General features: G+C 43.4%; 2 protein-coding genes across 2 annotated transcripts; one reads left to right on the forward strand and one right to left on the reverse strand.

The window, feature by feature from the left end:
• Positions 1–13: 13 nt before the first annotated feature.
• Positions 14–4992, reverse strand: PRR11 (proline rich 11). Its single transcript, XM_058854389.1, has 10 exons — positions 4875–4992; positions 4097–4208; positions 3529–3676; positions 3212–3334; positions 2734–2970; positions 2498–2596; positions 1862–1971; positions 1708–1767; positions 1523–1619; positions 14–1182 (listed from the first exon to the last, which is right to left on the reverse strand). The coding sequence occupies exons 2-10, from the start codon at positions 4204–4206 to the stop codon at positions 1117–1119; spliced, it is 1050 nt and encodes a 349-aa protein (XP_058710372.1). The 5' UTR covers positions 4207–4208; positions 4875–4992; the 3' UTR covers positions 14–1116.
• A 472-nt stretch (positions 4993–5464) lies between these two features.
• On the forward strand, positions 5465–14693 carry SKA2 (spindle and kinetochore associated complex subunit 2). The gene is made up of 7 exons (XM_058854630.1): positions 5465–5612; positions 9877–9966; positions 10541–10717; positions 11892–11978; positions 13033–13072; positions 13679–13811; positions 14243–14693. Exons 1-7 carry the CDS (start codon positions 5580–5582, stop codon positions 14367–14369), a joined length of 687 nt encoding a protein of 228 aa, XP_058710613.1. The 5' UTR covers positions 5465–5579; the 3' UTR covers positions 14370–14693.
• Positions 14694–14829: the final 136 nt, after the last annotated feature.

Below are 14829 nucleotides of genomic sequence, written 5' to 3' on the forward strand. Positions count from 1 at the left end.
CAGGGGGAGCGGGCAGTGCGGAACAGGACCGCACCGGGACCGGGACAGCACAGCGGGTACTGCAGGACAGGACCGCACCGGGACCGGGACAGCACAGCGGGTACAGCGGGCACTGCGGGACAGGACCGCACCGGGACCGGGACAGCACAGCGGGCACTGCGGGACCGGACCGCGCCAGGACCGGGACAGCACAGCGGGTACAGCGGGCACTGCGGGACCGGACCGCGCCGGGACCGGGACAGCACAGCGGGCACTGCGGGACAGGACCGCACCGGGACCGGGACAGCACAGCGGCCACTGCGGGACAGGACCGCACCGGGACCGGGACAGCACAGCGGGCACTGCGGGACCGGACCGCGCCGGGACCGGGACAGCACCGCGGGCACCGCTGCTCCCCCACGCCCCGAGGGTCGGGTCCGCACCCCGTGAGCCCCGGGCGGGGTCCGGACCGTGCCGGGACCCGGGTCAGGGCGGTGCCACCGGGACTCACGCTGTGTCCTGTGCCACGAGCTGAGCTGTGTACACGCACAACCTCTGCCCAGCCCGTGAACTGGACTCGGAAGGAGGCTTTGAGTTCATTGCCTTCAAGCAGTGCAGCCTTTTAATAGTGATCAGACACCAGCCAGCAATGATACACAGTGCAAGCGCCTCATACATTTGTAGCCAAACTGTTTGTTGAAGCTTGCAGCTTTCCACTTTAATAACATTAGTGCATTAAACTGTTGCTTTTCTTTGAAACTGTACAAATACCGTCAAGATATTTTTTGTTAAAAAAAGATACAAAAATACTGAATTTCAGCAAACACACACATATTTGTATGACAAGCAGCACCAGTACTGGGAATATAATAGTCCCTGCTTCAGCAGCACCCAGGTGTCAAAAGACTTGGGAAATTTCCTATTTTTTTTCCGTTATGGATGAAGATGCAACCAAACTGAGAGACATTAGAGACAGATAAAAAGCACAATCTGCTTTACAGGGTTTCATAATGCCCTGTTTTCCTGTGCACTACATTTACTTAAAAATACATGTGCCTGAGTGTGATAAAAAGGGGATTCAAGTGGCTTCCTGACCACAAATGGAAAATAATTTGTTCCATAAACCTACTTTCCTTTTTACTTTTCATCAAAGCTGTTTGCAGCACTCAACCTTGCAGGCGAGGGACTCTTTGGGTGAGCCATCTGTCAAAAGAAGGGAAGGGTCAGAACTTGGATATCTGAACTCATTATCACTGAGATAAAACAGTGCAATTGTTAGCTGACACCTTAAAACAGACACAACAAATTAGTAAAATAAAAGATGCTATTAACCCTCACATTTTGTTCTTCTGCAAAGTGGAACTGTGACATTCAAAGTTGCATTGAGGCACCTGATTGACCACCAAAAAATCAATTTTTCCTCTTGGGATTGTCAAATAACCTGTGATGCAATGTCCATTCTGCAGTGCCCTCAAATCAGTAGGGAATTCAGTGGATTTTAAAGCTACCTTATGATTCCAAGAGGGGGGACAGAGTGACTTGCCTGAAATTTGCGCCGTAGTGCCCGTGTCATTATTGGTGTCAGCCCAGAGCCACATTCAGTGTTCTCTTTATTATTTAAAGGAGTGCCACCAGGACTTCTGAAAGGACAATTATGATTAGTTTGATTGGTTCTCTATTTTTTCTAGATTAAAAAAATTAGAATTCAAGAGAGTAGAAAGAACAGACCTTAGTATATCGACTTTCTTCAGGTGTTTCCGAAGATCAATCTGATTTTGAGGGGAGGTACTAAGAGAACAAAAGAAATTGATACAGTAAAAACCATTAATTACTGTTTAGAATAGAAAAATCTAATATCTAATCAAGGAAGAAAGCATCTTACATTGAAGATTTTGTAGCATGAGGTGATGGCTTGGATTTAGGTTTCAGACTAACACTCTGTAGGTCTGTGACTGTAATTAATGCCCTTCGTGGCTTCACTGGTGATTGTTCCTACAGCAAGGAAAGAAATGTTACCCCAAATAAAACTTCAGAAGATCTTACTACCCTGAAATCCATTTAATATTAACACTCAACAGATTTTTGTGGTTTATGGCTCTTATGCTTTTTTTTGAATTATTAATTTTGAATTATTATTGAATTATTTGAATGTGTCTCAGATAAAAACAGATTTAGGAAATAACAAAAAAAAAATCTAAACAAGGATTTTTTTTTTCTACAAACAAAGGCCTGGCTGGCCAAAATAAAGTCCAAAAATCTACTGATAATACACAATGCTACATGAAAGTTCCATGGCCTTAATGTAAAATAAGAGCTGTTCTGGAGGCCAGGTGAGATTGGAGTTTGTGACTTTATTTCTCCCCTCCCAAAACCCAGGTGCAGAATTAGAATGGTCACTTGAAACTGATCACTGGGTGTTTGGACGAGAATCAATTCATTGTAAAAAAAGCAGGAAATACAGCAGTTCCAGGGTGGATTTTCCCTTGATTCACCACCACCTATTCATCCTCCAATTTACCTTGTCCATTCTCAGGTTGCTGTTTGTCTTCTTCAGTTTAACATTCAGGAGGTCTTTGAGGGTGATGTGCACAGGCCCATCCTTTTTCACTGGGGGTGCCTGAAAGCAAAGGGGTTTGGAAGGGAAATGAGGAAGGGAAAGTGACTGAGCACTCACAGAGTGACGTGCTGATGAATCCAGGTCCATAAAGAACTCAGGCATGAAATCAAAAATAGAGGAACCTTCTGATTCCCTACCAGTTTAGAGGCTGTGCTCCGCTGGAGGAGGAGAGGTGCTGGAGGCAGTTTTGGTGGAGGCAGCGGCGGTGGTGGAGGAGGAGGAGGAGGAGGAAGAGGAGGAGGAGGGGGGATGGACACAGGCACAGACAGTGATGGTGGAGGATCCATCTGTGTCCCCACAGGAGCAGCCAGGACTGGCTTATGACACCTTTGGCAAAGAGAACTTTCTGAAGACAAAGCTGCCACTCTGTTCATCTGAAAGTGACATAAATAAATAGAACATTAAATCCACTGGCAAAAGTTAGGTGGGATTTTAGAGTACAAAAGTGCTGGCTAAGATTGAGCTACAAAGATATAAAGAGGCTCCTCCTGGTGTGAGGTAGCAGCAAAGAATGCCCTTGAGGAGCTGTTCAGATCTCAGTGGAACTGCATTGAACACAGTTTCTTATTCTCACACAGGCAAATGTTACCCTGCCCCAGCTTGACTGAGACTGACCTGGAGTTCTTCTTGTAGCTTGGAAAATTCACTTTCCAACTTCTCCAGCTTCTCCCTGAGCATATTTAATTCCCTTAAGTAGACTTGTGATGGAAATATGGTGTCTTTAACCACCTGAAAGCTCTAAGCATAAAAAGAAAGCAGATAATGTGTATTTGTGTGTTGACTGTCTTCAGATGTTTCCAAAGATCAATCTGATTTTTAGGAGGGATACTAATAGAACAAAAGAAATTGGTACAATAAAAAAATTCCCAGTCAGTAAACAGAGTTAATCCCTGTTTTGAACAGAAAAATCCAATATTAAAGAAAGGACATACCTGTGCAACCGTGCTCTGGCACCAGCAATACAGAAATGAGGCTGCTGTTGTCAAGGGTTTGACCACACTTTTTATGCTGGGCAAGGCTAAAGGCCAGCGGGAGCACCTTGGGACTGGTGATGTGTCCAGAGGGAGATGAACTGGTGACCTGGAACAGAACATTTCAGAATGAGGCCAGAATTTTATTTATCATCTCAGCCTTTAAAAAAGTTAACTGTAACCAATCATGTGGAAATTACAAGCAGGTACCAGCAGGTAACAACAGAGCAAATGTGATCACAGAAACCTGGAAAGGCCAAGATACTTTTCAATAAAGGTGGGAGGAAATCCTATTGGAAATGCTTTTTTATTCAAATTGCTTTTCCTGGTCATTAATCATAAAAACATTAAGGTTGGAAACAATCTCCAAGGTGATCATGTCCATCCTTCCACTGAATTGCACAAAAAGATATTGTGATGTGCCACCTCTACTTGGCATAAATCTTTCCTTCTTTTCCACGAGCCACTGGGAGCAAACAGCAAACCCAGGGATGGAGTGAGAATGAAAAATTCAAGCTGAGCCTCTTACCGTGGAGAGGAACAGACTGAGGACTTGGGGGCTGCAGCATTGCTCTTATTTTCCAGTCGAAATTTGGCTCGGGATCTTCGTTTTCGTCTGCATTTCTTATACCTTGCCATTACTGGTGAGAAAGACAAATTTAAAATGGATGTAGAGAGACAAACCAAATTATACATCGGGACAGAGCTGCCACCAAAGGAAATAACATAGGCTGCAGCTCAGAAATCCAGTCAGAGGTTACTCACAGCTGCCTTGGTAAAATTATCGTGGACCAGTGATAGGAAATATATCTTTAATTTCATAGGATCCATGGGGATGTGTTTGTGCACAGAAAGCACCATTTTATATGGGCACCTTTTCTATTTATATCATAGATAGATTGCATTAATAAATAGCTATTATAAAAATATGAACGAATTAAATAAATACACATGAAAGATACATTATAAGTAATATTATAAACAAATCTAAACAAACAAGAAAATAATTAGAAATATTATAAACTAAATAGAAACGTTACAACTATCGATACGTAAGCACAATAATTATAACCGGATGTTCAGTTTTTCGTTATTCTGACGTGACAAGTACTGAATTTGGGGAAAACGACGCTTGGGGAGAACGGTGACAAAAGACACGAAGAAGCCACGGAAGGATGCCGGGGGCGGCCCGGGCCGGTCCCTCACCGGGGGTCCGTGACACCCCAGCCCCGCTCACCCGGGACCCCGCACAGAGGGCGGGGACTCCTCTCTCTCTCTCTCTCACACACACACACACCTACACACACCTGTGGGGGTGTCCCGGGGGTGTCCCGGGGGTGTCCCGGGGCCGCCCCGTTCCCCCGGCCGCGCTCCGCGCCCGCCGCCGCCGCCGCCGATTCAAACCGCTCCCCGCTCCGCACCCAGCCAATGGCAGCGCCGCTCTCTGCCGGCCCCCCACGCGGCACATGTAAGCCGCGCGCTGATTGGCAGTTGCTCCGAGGCGCACCCGCGCTCCACGGGAGAGGGGCCGGCGCTGCCCCGCCCCGTCCCGGCCGCGCCGAGGCGAGAGGCGCAGCCATTGGACGAGCGGCAGCGGTGCCGCCAATCGGCTGCGGGCAGCACTCGGCTGGGGAAGGCCGGTGGGGTGAACCGGGAGAGGAGCGGCCCCGCCGGGGCTACCGGCGCAACCGGGAGGGAACCGGGGAGGGGGGGCGGCGCCTCCGCCCCCTCAGGGCCGCAGCGGACGGGCCCGCGGAGCTTCCCGCCAGCGCCGCGCGCCCCGCCCGGGCCAATCACGGCCGGAGCCCACTCCGGGCCAATGGGCTCGGCCGTACCTCGGAGCGGGTTTACATTCTCCGCGGGCCAATGGCGAGCGCGCCCCGCGCCCCGCGAGCCAATGGGAGGCGCGCGGCGAGTGACAGCTGGCCAATGGGCGCCGCCGACTCTCCCGTGCCGCGGCGCGGGGGGTGGGGATCTCCCCGCCGCCGCCTGAGGAATGTCAACTATTCAACATGGAGACGGCGGTTACCAGGCTCGAGACCCTGGTGAGGGCGGACGGCGGCCGCGCTGAGGGGCGGCCGCGCCGCGGGCCGGCGGCGGCGACGCCTCGGAGGGCGCGGGGCCGTCGCGGAAGGGAGGGAGGAAGGGGGGGAGAAGCGGGCGCGCGGGCGCGGCGCGACGGAAGAGCGGCCGCTCAGCCGCGCCCGCGTTCCCCATCCGGGCCCTGAGCGCGGCCCGCGCCGCCCTCGACGGGGCGCCCGCCGGCCGCGTCCGGGTCAGGCGGGTTCGGCCGGGCCGGTCCATTCCGCCCCCCCCCTCTGAGGGGCGGGGCTTGCGCCGCTCCATTCACCCCTCGGCGCGGGGCAGGGCGCGGCCATTTCCCGCGCACCTGGGGGGGGCGGTGGGGGTGGGCGCGCTCATTGCCCGCCTCGCGGGGGGACGCGGCCGGGCCGGGCCGCTCCATGTCCCCGCGGCGGGAGGGGGGGCGCGGGGCAGAGGAGCTCCCGGACTAGTCTATTTTTCCCCAGAGGGGGCGAGGGTGGAGCGCTCACCTGGGCTGGACCATTTTTGCTGCGGGGGGGAGAGGCGGGCTGGGCTGGTCCATTGGCGCGGGCGCGCGGGGGGAGCGGGGCGATGGCCCCCTCTCTTCCCGAGCCCCAGATTCCCGGAGTTTTTTCCAGCCTTTCTCTCCATTCCGGTGCTCTGAGGCAGCCCCTGAAGCACGACGGGGCTGTCTCCTTGTATCATGACCGCATCTCTGCCAGCCCCACTCCTGGAAAAGTGAAAAAAAGGCAAAATTTAACCCCTCACAAAAGAGCTGTGCTGTGTTTCCTCACGTTGGAGAGGCACTGGGAAGCTGTGTCCAGCCAAGTTCCTTGTGCCATCCCTCAAACCTTCATCTTCCTTCTATATAATCTTTCTCCCATTTTTACCCATAGTGTAAGCTTGCTCTCCCCATAGCTAGTATTCTGTAGTTTTTCTAAGCTTAGTTTAATTTAGAAATACGTTTAAAGATATTTGGGTTAGATGTTTAATTAATTTGTTTATTGTCATGGTTTATTTCTGTGTTTTATTGAAAGTCGTGCTTTCAAGTGATTCTCATTTTAGGACATGAATAGAGAGGTGTTTTTGCCCCCTTTAAACTAACAGGGGCTTTTATTCTGGAATTCAGGATAATCTCACATCTCACAGCTTTGTGTCTCTTTCCTTTCTTTCTGCTTTGTTGTTTCCCCGTCCTGGATTTCCTGTGAAGTCAGCTCTCTGCACAGAAGTGTGATAAAATAACACTTCTTATTTCCCTGGAGGTTTTGACATGAATTTCGTGGAAAGCTTCCTTTTGGTCTCATGGAAGCAGGGATAAAGTAATTAGTGGGAGCTTAGAAAGAAAAATGGGTTTGAAAATAATGAAATCAATCAGGTAATCAATGGTTCTTTGTGACAGGAGCATCATAAAATGTTAGATTAATTATGGAAAAGATCATAAAGTTGTCAGTGCTTCATTCAGAGCAACTGAGTTGATTTCTGTCACTGTTTTTTGGGATCCTGGACCTCCTCTGTCCCTGAGTGGTGTCTGTCCAGTGCCCTTTTTATGTTGTACTACTGGTGATGATGCACAAAAAGCAGTGCAATGTTAAAAGGGCATTGGCCAGCAATACAATCTGCAGTATTCTGTATTCATTTATTCATTTTAATAATATACAAGTCCAAAATCACTGTCTGAGACCACAAGATTTTCAAAACAGCTGTAAAACGACATTACCACTGGTTTATTTTTTCTTACTCATTGTCTTCTACTTCCTTGCCAAGGAGGAACTTTGGTCATTTAATGACAAATGCCATCATCTCTGTGTCTTAGAAATGGCCCAGGCGACTCAGCTCTGTGACCATCAGCAAAGATGCCACTCTCTCCACTCCCCTCCCAGGTTTTTTTTTGGTGTTTTGTTAAGGATCTCAGCACCTTCAACCCCTGAGAGTTCTCCAGCTCTCAGTGTGAAGTTATTGTTGTGTTAAAAAAACCCATCTTCACTGAGGTTTATAGAATACACCCTCCCAGTGATGGTGTTCTCACACCCCACTGGTAAAGGACATCCCCAGAGCTGGGAAAGGAGAGTTTAAATGCATTTTACTGTGATTCAGCACCTGCAAATTATAAAGAATAAACTCTGCTGTCTAGAAGATATTCCCTGTAATGCACTTTAAGAACATCTGCAGTTTGGAATCTTAGCTTGTTACAAGGCAAATCCAAGCAATAAATACACTTGGAAATGGAATTTCCAGTTTAAAAAGCACCAAATAGTTTGAAATTGAATTTCTGACAGCTCTGTTGAGAGTTTTGTTGGGTGGTTGGGTTCTTTCCCCTCATGATCAGTGGAATGGCAGATTAATAACAATAATAATCAAAATAATAATGTGAGTTTTTGTGTGTGTGCGTGTTAGGACTTGGTAAGCTTTAACCTTATCCAACTCTTCACAATCCACAGAAACCTCTGGCTGAGTTGATGTGGTTTTTTTCCTTTTTTTTTTTGGTGAGTGTATGATTGATTGTTGCCCAGAATTGTTGCTGCTAACGAGTGCTCTGACTTTATTGCACTACTGTACTATACAGAGAGCAGTGCAATAGTATTGTCAAAGCATCTGAGAGCAGAGCCCTCAGCACTGGCCTCACTCTTGCCTCAGTTTCTAACATTTTCTTCTAAGCCTGTGAGTAAATTACAAATTTTCCCATCAAACCCTGCATTTTTTGGTGTGATTTATTGTAAAATAATCATCTTACAAATGCTTCTGACCTAGAACATTAAGGGGGGATTTCTGCAGGTGGATGTTTCCTGAAATGCAGCAATAAATAAATATTTGCAAAACAAAAACAGTCATAATGAGCTCTGTTAATCTCTTCACAAATCTTAAAATTCTAGCCACGTTTAGCTTCAAATCCAGTTTTTAATGTCCTGAATCACAGTAGTAGCATGAAATTAGTTAGCTCCTTATGGAAATCTCAAATTACCAGTATTGAATATTTAATGGGTCGTTTTGAAAGCAGCCCATAATTTGTTGTCTGCTTTCCCAAAAATATCGAATGGAGAAAAGCAAAACATGATTTTTTTGGGGTGCCTGATGTGGAAATGAAAACATACAAATATTTCTTAGTGGAAGAGAACAGAAATCATTGAGCAGTCAGGGAAGAAATCCCTCGTGAACTCTTTAAAAATGCAGAGTGTACTGAAAACTATTTTATTCTTGGATTCTGTCCTGGCTGGTTTCTGGGGCAGGTGTGGGAAGGAGTTTTGCTGGGCAGATGGTGAGTTATGGCAGTACTGGGTGAAAGCTTTCCCCTTGATTTATAGATGCTCAAGCTCTTCACTGGATTTATTTTCCTTTTCTTAAGCTATTATTTGAAAATGTACTGGAGGTGTGTGAAACATCATCCATCTTCACTCCCTCAGAAAAAGGTTTTTATGGGAGAGTGTCCTGGATCAAATCTTGTTCCTTCAGGCTGAATTTCCAGATCCCCAAAGGCATTAATGGCCATTCTGAGGTTGATGTTTAAAATATAAATATCCCTTTAGAATCCCAGCCTGACCACAGACTCTGGATATTTGTTCCTTTATAACAAATACAGCCTTGCTTTGATCCTTAAAAAAAAAATAAAAATGAAATGGTCTAACTTTGGGGTTAATCTCAATATAAACAGTGAAAAGCAAGTTAAGGAAGTCACAACCATTTTTAACTTGCTTTCATCATTGTCTCTTCTGTGACTGTAAAATCACTGATTTATTATGTCAAATAATTAATGAGTTGCTTGGGAGCTGAGAAAACTGCCTTTCTTGAAAATGGAAGTCTTTAATAGATATTAAAATTGCAGACTAAAATTAATTAAGTAGTAATGCTATCAGCAGACTGTTTTACAAGGCAATTAGACAGTTCTCTGGTGGCTTATTTATCCCAAGGAAAGAAAAGTGATGTCATCAATTTTATGAGCTGTTAGTCAGTCTGGTTTATTGGGGAATAATGAAATGTATTATGGGCACTAAAACCATCTGAAAGAACACATCCTTAATATGATTATTAATAAAAGTTTTGATGATACTCTTGGATACTGAATTTACTCATAATCTCCTCTGTGTGAATAACAGAGTGTTGTAGTTTTGCTAACAGAACACTTTATCTTTGAAAAAATTAAATTTGAAAACTTTTATGGTCCTTGAGCTTTTCAAAGCGAGGCAGCTCCCTCCTGCTTTCCCAAAACACAGATTGGGGTTTGTCTGCAGTTTTTGGGTTTTAATATACTGTGCCTGACCTTACATATTTTAGTTCCAGAAAGCAGAATCTGATCTGGATTATATTCAGCGAAAAGTGGAGTTTGACATAATGAAAAGTCTTCCTGATGATACAGCAGCAGAGGTAGTATATTCAGCTTAAATTCAATTTTATTGCATGAAATTTGTAATAAATGGGTATTTTTCTTTAAACCTGAAATATATATGGCTGCTCTTTCGTCTACTTGTCAGGCTATTATTGTTATTGTTGTCGTTGTTATTATTATTATTATTATTTACTTATTTATTTATTTAATTATTTACTTATTTATTTCCTGCATCATATATCAAGATAAGTGGCCTAATATGAAACCAACTCCTTTGGTTTCTTGGGATAGTGAAATTCTCCCATGCTCTGCTCTGAGAAATCAGTGGTGTTAACACCTAAATTCAGGTTACAGATTCCAGTCTGAGCTAAAACTCACCCTTGCTGTGAGAACCAAGATAAACTTACCAACAAGCTGTGACTAAATTCAGATTTGGGGGAGAGATAAGAGGAAAACTATAAATGACATTGTAAAGGATTTTATAAATAAGTCCTTTTCTCCTGTACATTTTCACTGTAAAGGGACATTTCATGTTAGATGTCTGCACTTTTAACTGATGTGTGGCCACATAATTTTATCATTTGATGTAATTTCAATGTTCTACTCACACAGGAGAATCCAGCTGCTCTCCTGAAAGAGCTCCCAGTGCTGAAATCCCGTTACAAATCCCTGTGTGCACAGATGGAAGAAATTTCCATGGAGCAGAAGGAATCCATGGAGAGCATCCGTGCTGCCCTGGAGAAAACAATGAAGATAGTTCAGGCACTACAGCAACAGACCGAGCTGGAGGTGGTATTTTCATTTTAATCACTTTGTTTTCACTCCTGGGAATGAACACAAACTTTGTAACCTTTATGTACCACCAGGGGTTCCTCTGGAAACTGCTGTTTGTGCAGACTTTTAGAAGATAAGGGGGCAGTTTCCCAGAAGGAATGCTGGCAGGATTGGAGCTCTTTCTGTAAATCCCAATCCTCAACAGTTAAAATCTGTGGTGGTTCAGATTTGGGGCTGAGGAGTGTGGATAGAGTGACACAATTTGGCTCATTTCATAGGAATCAACACCTCTGTGCACAGCTGTGCCCCAGGGCCACACTGACAGTTTTTAGAAGCAGACACCTTAAAGAAAACAGAAATTGAAACCAGTTTTAAAAGGCTGAAAAGCTTTTAAATGGCAAATGTATTTTTAGTGTCTAAAGGGAGAAAGTTAAAGCCATTGTAACAAACACCATGGGACTGCTGTTATTCCAAAGTTGTTTTTCCTAAGATAATGTTTAAATTGTTAAAAAACTCAGCAACAAACATTTTCTGAAGTGGTCTTCAGATGCTGCTTCATTACTGAAGAGGTGAAAGCTTTCATTTTGACCCTTTACAAATGAGGTGATTTAGGTCAATGTTCTAATGACAGTGCCTGGAGATTTGGTTTAATCTGTCAACAGTTCTGGGCAAGTTATTGGTAACTTTTAATAGACAAAATTGGCTGTATCATGATTTAAAAGACAGTGGTTATATGTCAAAGAAAGGAAAATAGATCATATCTTACTGTGTTTCAAGGATATTCTGCCCAGAATAATTTTATACCTGGATTTTCTCTAAGTGGAAGACCCTTTTCTTGAGTTGTATGTAGAGCTTTAGGTAAAGATTTTCTTGTACTTTTTATATTTCCTAAACCAAAGATGGATTAAACTTCTGGAGATATATAAGTTTTTAAATGCAATACTTTTTTTTAAATTGAAAAATTTATATTGCTTGACTAATTTATAGTACTGGTGCTAGAGGAAGATTATGGTTGATTTTTCAGAAATACTTTACTTGTAAATGTGCTTTCAGTGAAAGGAAATCAGGAGTCTACTGTCAGTTTCCATGAGCAAAGGGCTGCACAAACATTGAGTCTCTCTGTAAATATCATCACCTCAGGAACTGAAGGATCAGACTTCTCTGTGTTTGCCTTTTTTTGTTTTCCCAGCGCTTACCTCTGTCAGGAGAAGAACTGACTGCAGCCCAGCGGTTAAACTTGCAAATTGGGAAAGAAATGGAATTTTCAGTGGAAAAGGTAATTAGGGCATGGAATGTCAGTATTCCAGAAACCTTTAATCCTGAGTGCAGCCCAGCTGAGTGCAGAAGGGACTGATTTTGTGATTTGATACCTCTTAAATGAATGGAATTTTTCGTAAATGGGATTAAATTCCTTAATAAACATTTTCATTTTCATTCTATACAGATGAAGCTTTTTTAATTGTTCCAATTAGGTGGTCCACAAAGCAGAAATTAGCTTTGATGGAAGACTTTGTTCCTGTTATTTTTTAATTAGGATATGTTTATGTTTCTTGTCAGGGTTGCAGTTGGTTGCTCTTGTTGATCTTCTTGATTAAGAAGCATTTGGGTGGGAGTGAGGGATGTCATTAGTTCAAAGCAATGTGGGGAGAAATTTAATTTCCTGTGAAATATTAAACAAATTTTGGGATATGAGTAACAACCTATTCTAACTGCAATGCAGTGGAACTTAGATCTAAATTGATATTTGTTAAAAAATCAGATATTCTCCCATAGCTCAATATGTAATTATCCAATATAATTATCTGCAAATATTTGCTCTGGGTCTCATATCAAAAATATTAAAGAAGGTTAACAGAGGGTGAGTGTTTCTCTGATTGACCTTTTCATTTTCTACTGCTCCTCACTTCCCACTGTCACAGGAGACCTCACTTTGTGCCTTTTTTTGCCACAGTTGGTTTGCATGGAACCTGTCCAGTTCCTGCAACTTCATTCACCCTTTGTTTGCAGATATCTGCTCCTCTTCTGAGAAATGCTCTCAGTTTATGTCCAGTACTAATTTTAAATCATGTGCAGTGCTTTCAGATCCATGCTGGGAGGCTGGAGAGGCTCATCTGACTTGCACATAAATCTTTCTGTATCCATTTTAAATTTAATTTTATTTTAAACTGTGTTTAATCCCTAAGATTTTGCTGTTGACTTCAGTGGCTGCAAGATCCTTGGTTATCCAGTGGTAAAATGTAATTAATGTAAATTTCATGCAGAAATTAAAGTGTAAAAAATTATTTCTAGGCAAAACACTAACAAATACTGACATTATTGTTTATTTTTAGCCATCCTGCCCAGGATCTACAGTCTCTGGCTCAGCTGAAGGTAAGTGCTAAAAAAATAAACTTCTCACTGTTTTCTTCTCCCAGAGGCTTTGATAGGCAGTAACTCCACTGTTTTCATTCACAAGCACCAGTATCTACTTCTTTTATGGGAAAAATTGAGACTTCACTAGAAGGACCTGACCCGTTAGTTATATTCCAGGAATAGTTGCCATGTTTCTGGGATTTTTTTCCTTTCTTTCAATGGGATTGAAGTGGAAAACTGTTGTGTTTTTGGTCTGGAAGAAATGGTGCACTAATCTTACCTTGGAAATGGCTCTTTTGAAATCCATTTATCCCTGTTTATAGAAAGGAATTTTCACAGTTGGTTTTGGTTTGTTTTTGTAAAACCAAAGCCGACCGGTCATTGACAGATCAAATGTGTCAGTCCTCATCAGATCTCAAATTAAATTATTTTTTACTGATTCTCCAGATCCAGTGATTGTTTTTTCTCTCCTTTTTCTTGCTGGAAAATCTTCCTTCAGTCTCACCTAGGGGTGTTATTAAACACTAATGGAAGTACTTACTATCTTTGACCCAATTTCTGAAGAAACAAATCTTTTCCATTTCCTTTTTTTTAACAAATATCTTGTGTTTCAAATTTTTTTAGAACCCCATTTCACACCATTGACTGAAAAAGAATTTATGAGTGTGCCCAGGAGCATCAGAAGCACTGTCAAATTAGCAGACCTGAACTATTTGTACAAGGAGTTATTTAACCACTTCATTGTACAGAACAACAGGTAAGGCTCAAAGCCATTCAGGAGTTTTATAAACTGTAAAGAATTAAACTTTTTCAAATTAAATAAAACCAGCTAGTTAAACATTCACTGCCATATTGTAACTTCAAAAAGTCCTGACACTAAATCATGACCCCCAGATGCTGCCCTCCTCTCACCAACCCCTCCTGAGTCTTCTCTGGGGTGAGTGTTGGGAATTTCTTACAGGCTGATGTTACAATAAAATAAAGTTTCAAACTCAGGAATTCTGTCTTTTTAACACTAAGATTAACTGTGATTTGAAGTAGTGTAGAAAAGTTGATGGTAATCTGAATAAGTTTGAGATTTATAGAGCATTCACAAAAATCACTGATTTAACAGCGTGTGCTTTTTAGCCATTTTCTGCCAGACCTGATGTTTGATCCCTGTTTTAGTAAATTGTTTTTGTCTTTCAGAGCAGCACTGAGTGTTTCACAGATGAACAAGATGAATATGAAAGCCACTGACTCAAGAATTCAGATCCTGAAAGAACTCGGGATTGTGGAAATCAACAAACAAGGAAATGTTAAATTAGCTGTGTAATGAAAGCTCATCTGACACAGAAGCATCTTGGTCGCAGCTCCTGGGTTATTAAGGAACAGGAGTTCCAAGTCCACTATAGGGAAGTTGTTAATATTTCTGCATAAACATTCTGTTGATAATACATGAAATTGGAGAGTTCAAAAACACTGAGGTTGGCACTTTACCTTGGCTGTTCTAAGGATTATGGGTTTTTTTAAGGAATGTTGTGGGCCATGTGACACTTCCATTTCCTTGCTGCATTCCTGAGGGGGTTTTAAAGGCAAATAATCCAAGCCTCTTAATTGTACTTGCATTCCTGAATAAAGATTTATTCTACTTTTGTTACTGTGCCTCCTGACCCTGCTCCCTGCCCCACCCCTGAGCCTGCTCCCTGACCTGATTCTTTTTCTTTTGATGTGAATTCCCTTGGGTTTTTATGGTCGATTCAGGGTCAGAAGGGATTTCTGGGCACTGTCCACTC

This window comes from Poecile atricapillus, chromosome 21 (genome assembly GCF_030490865.1).
Source record: "Poecile atricapillus isolate bPoeAtr1 chromosome 21, bPoeAtr1.hap1, whole genome shotgun sequence".
In the NCBI taxonomy this organism is placed as follows: domain Eukaryota; kingdom Metazoa; phylum Chordata; class Aves; order Passeriformes; family Paridae; genus Poecile; species Poecile atricapillus.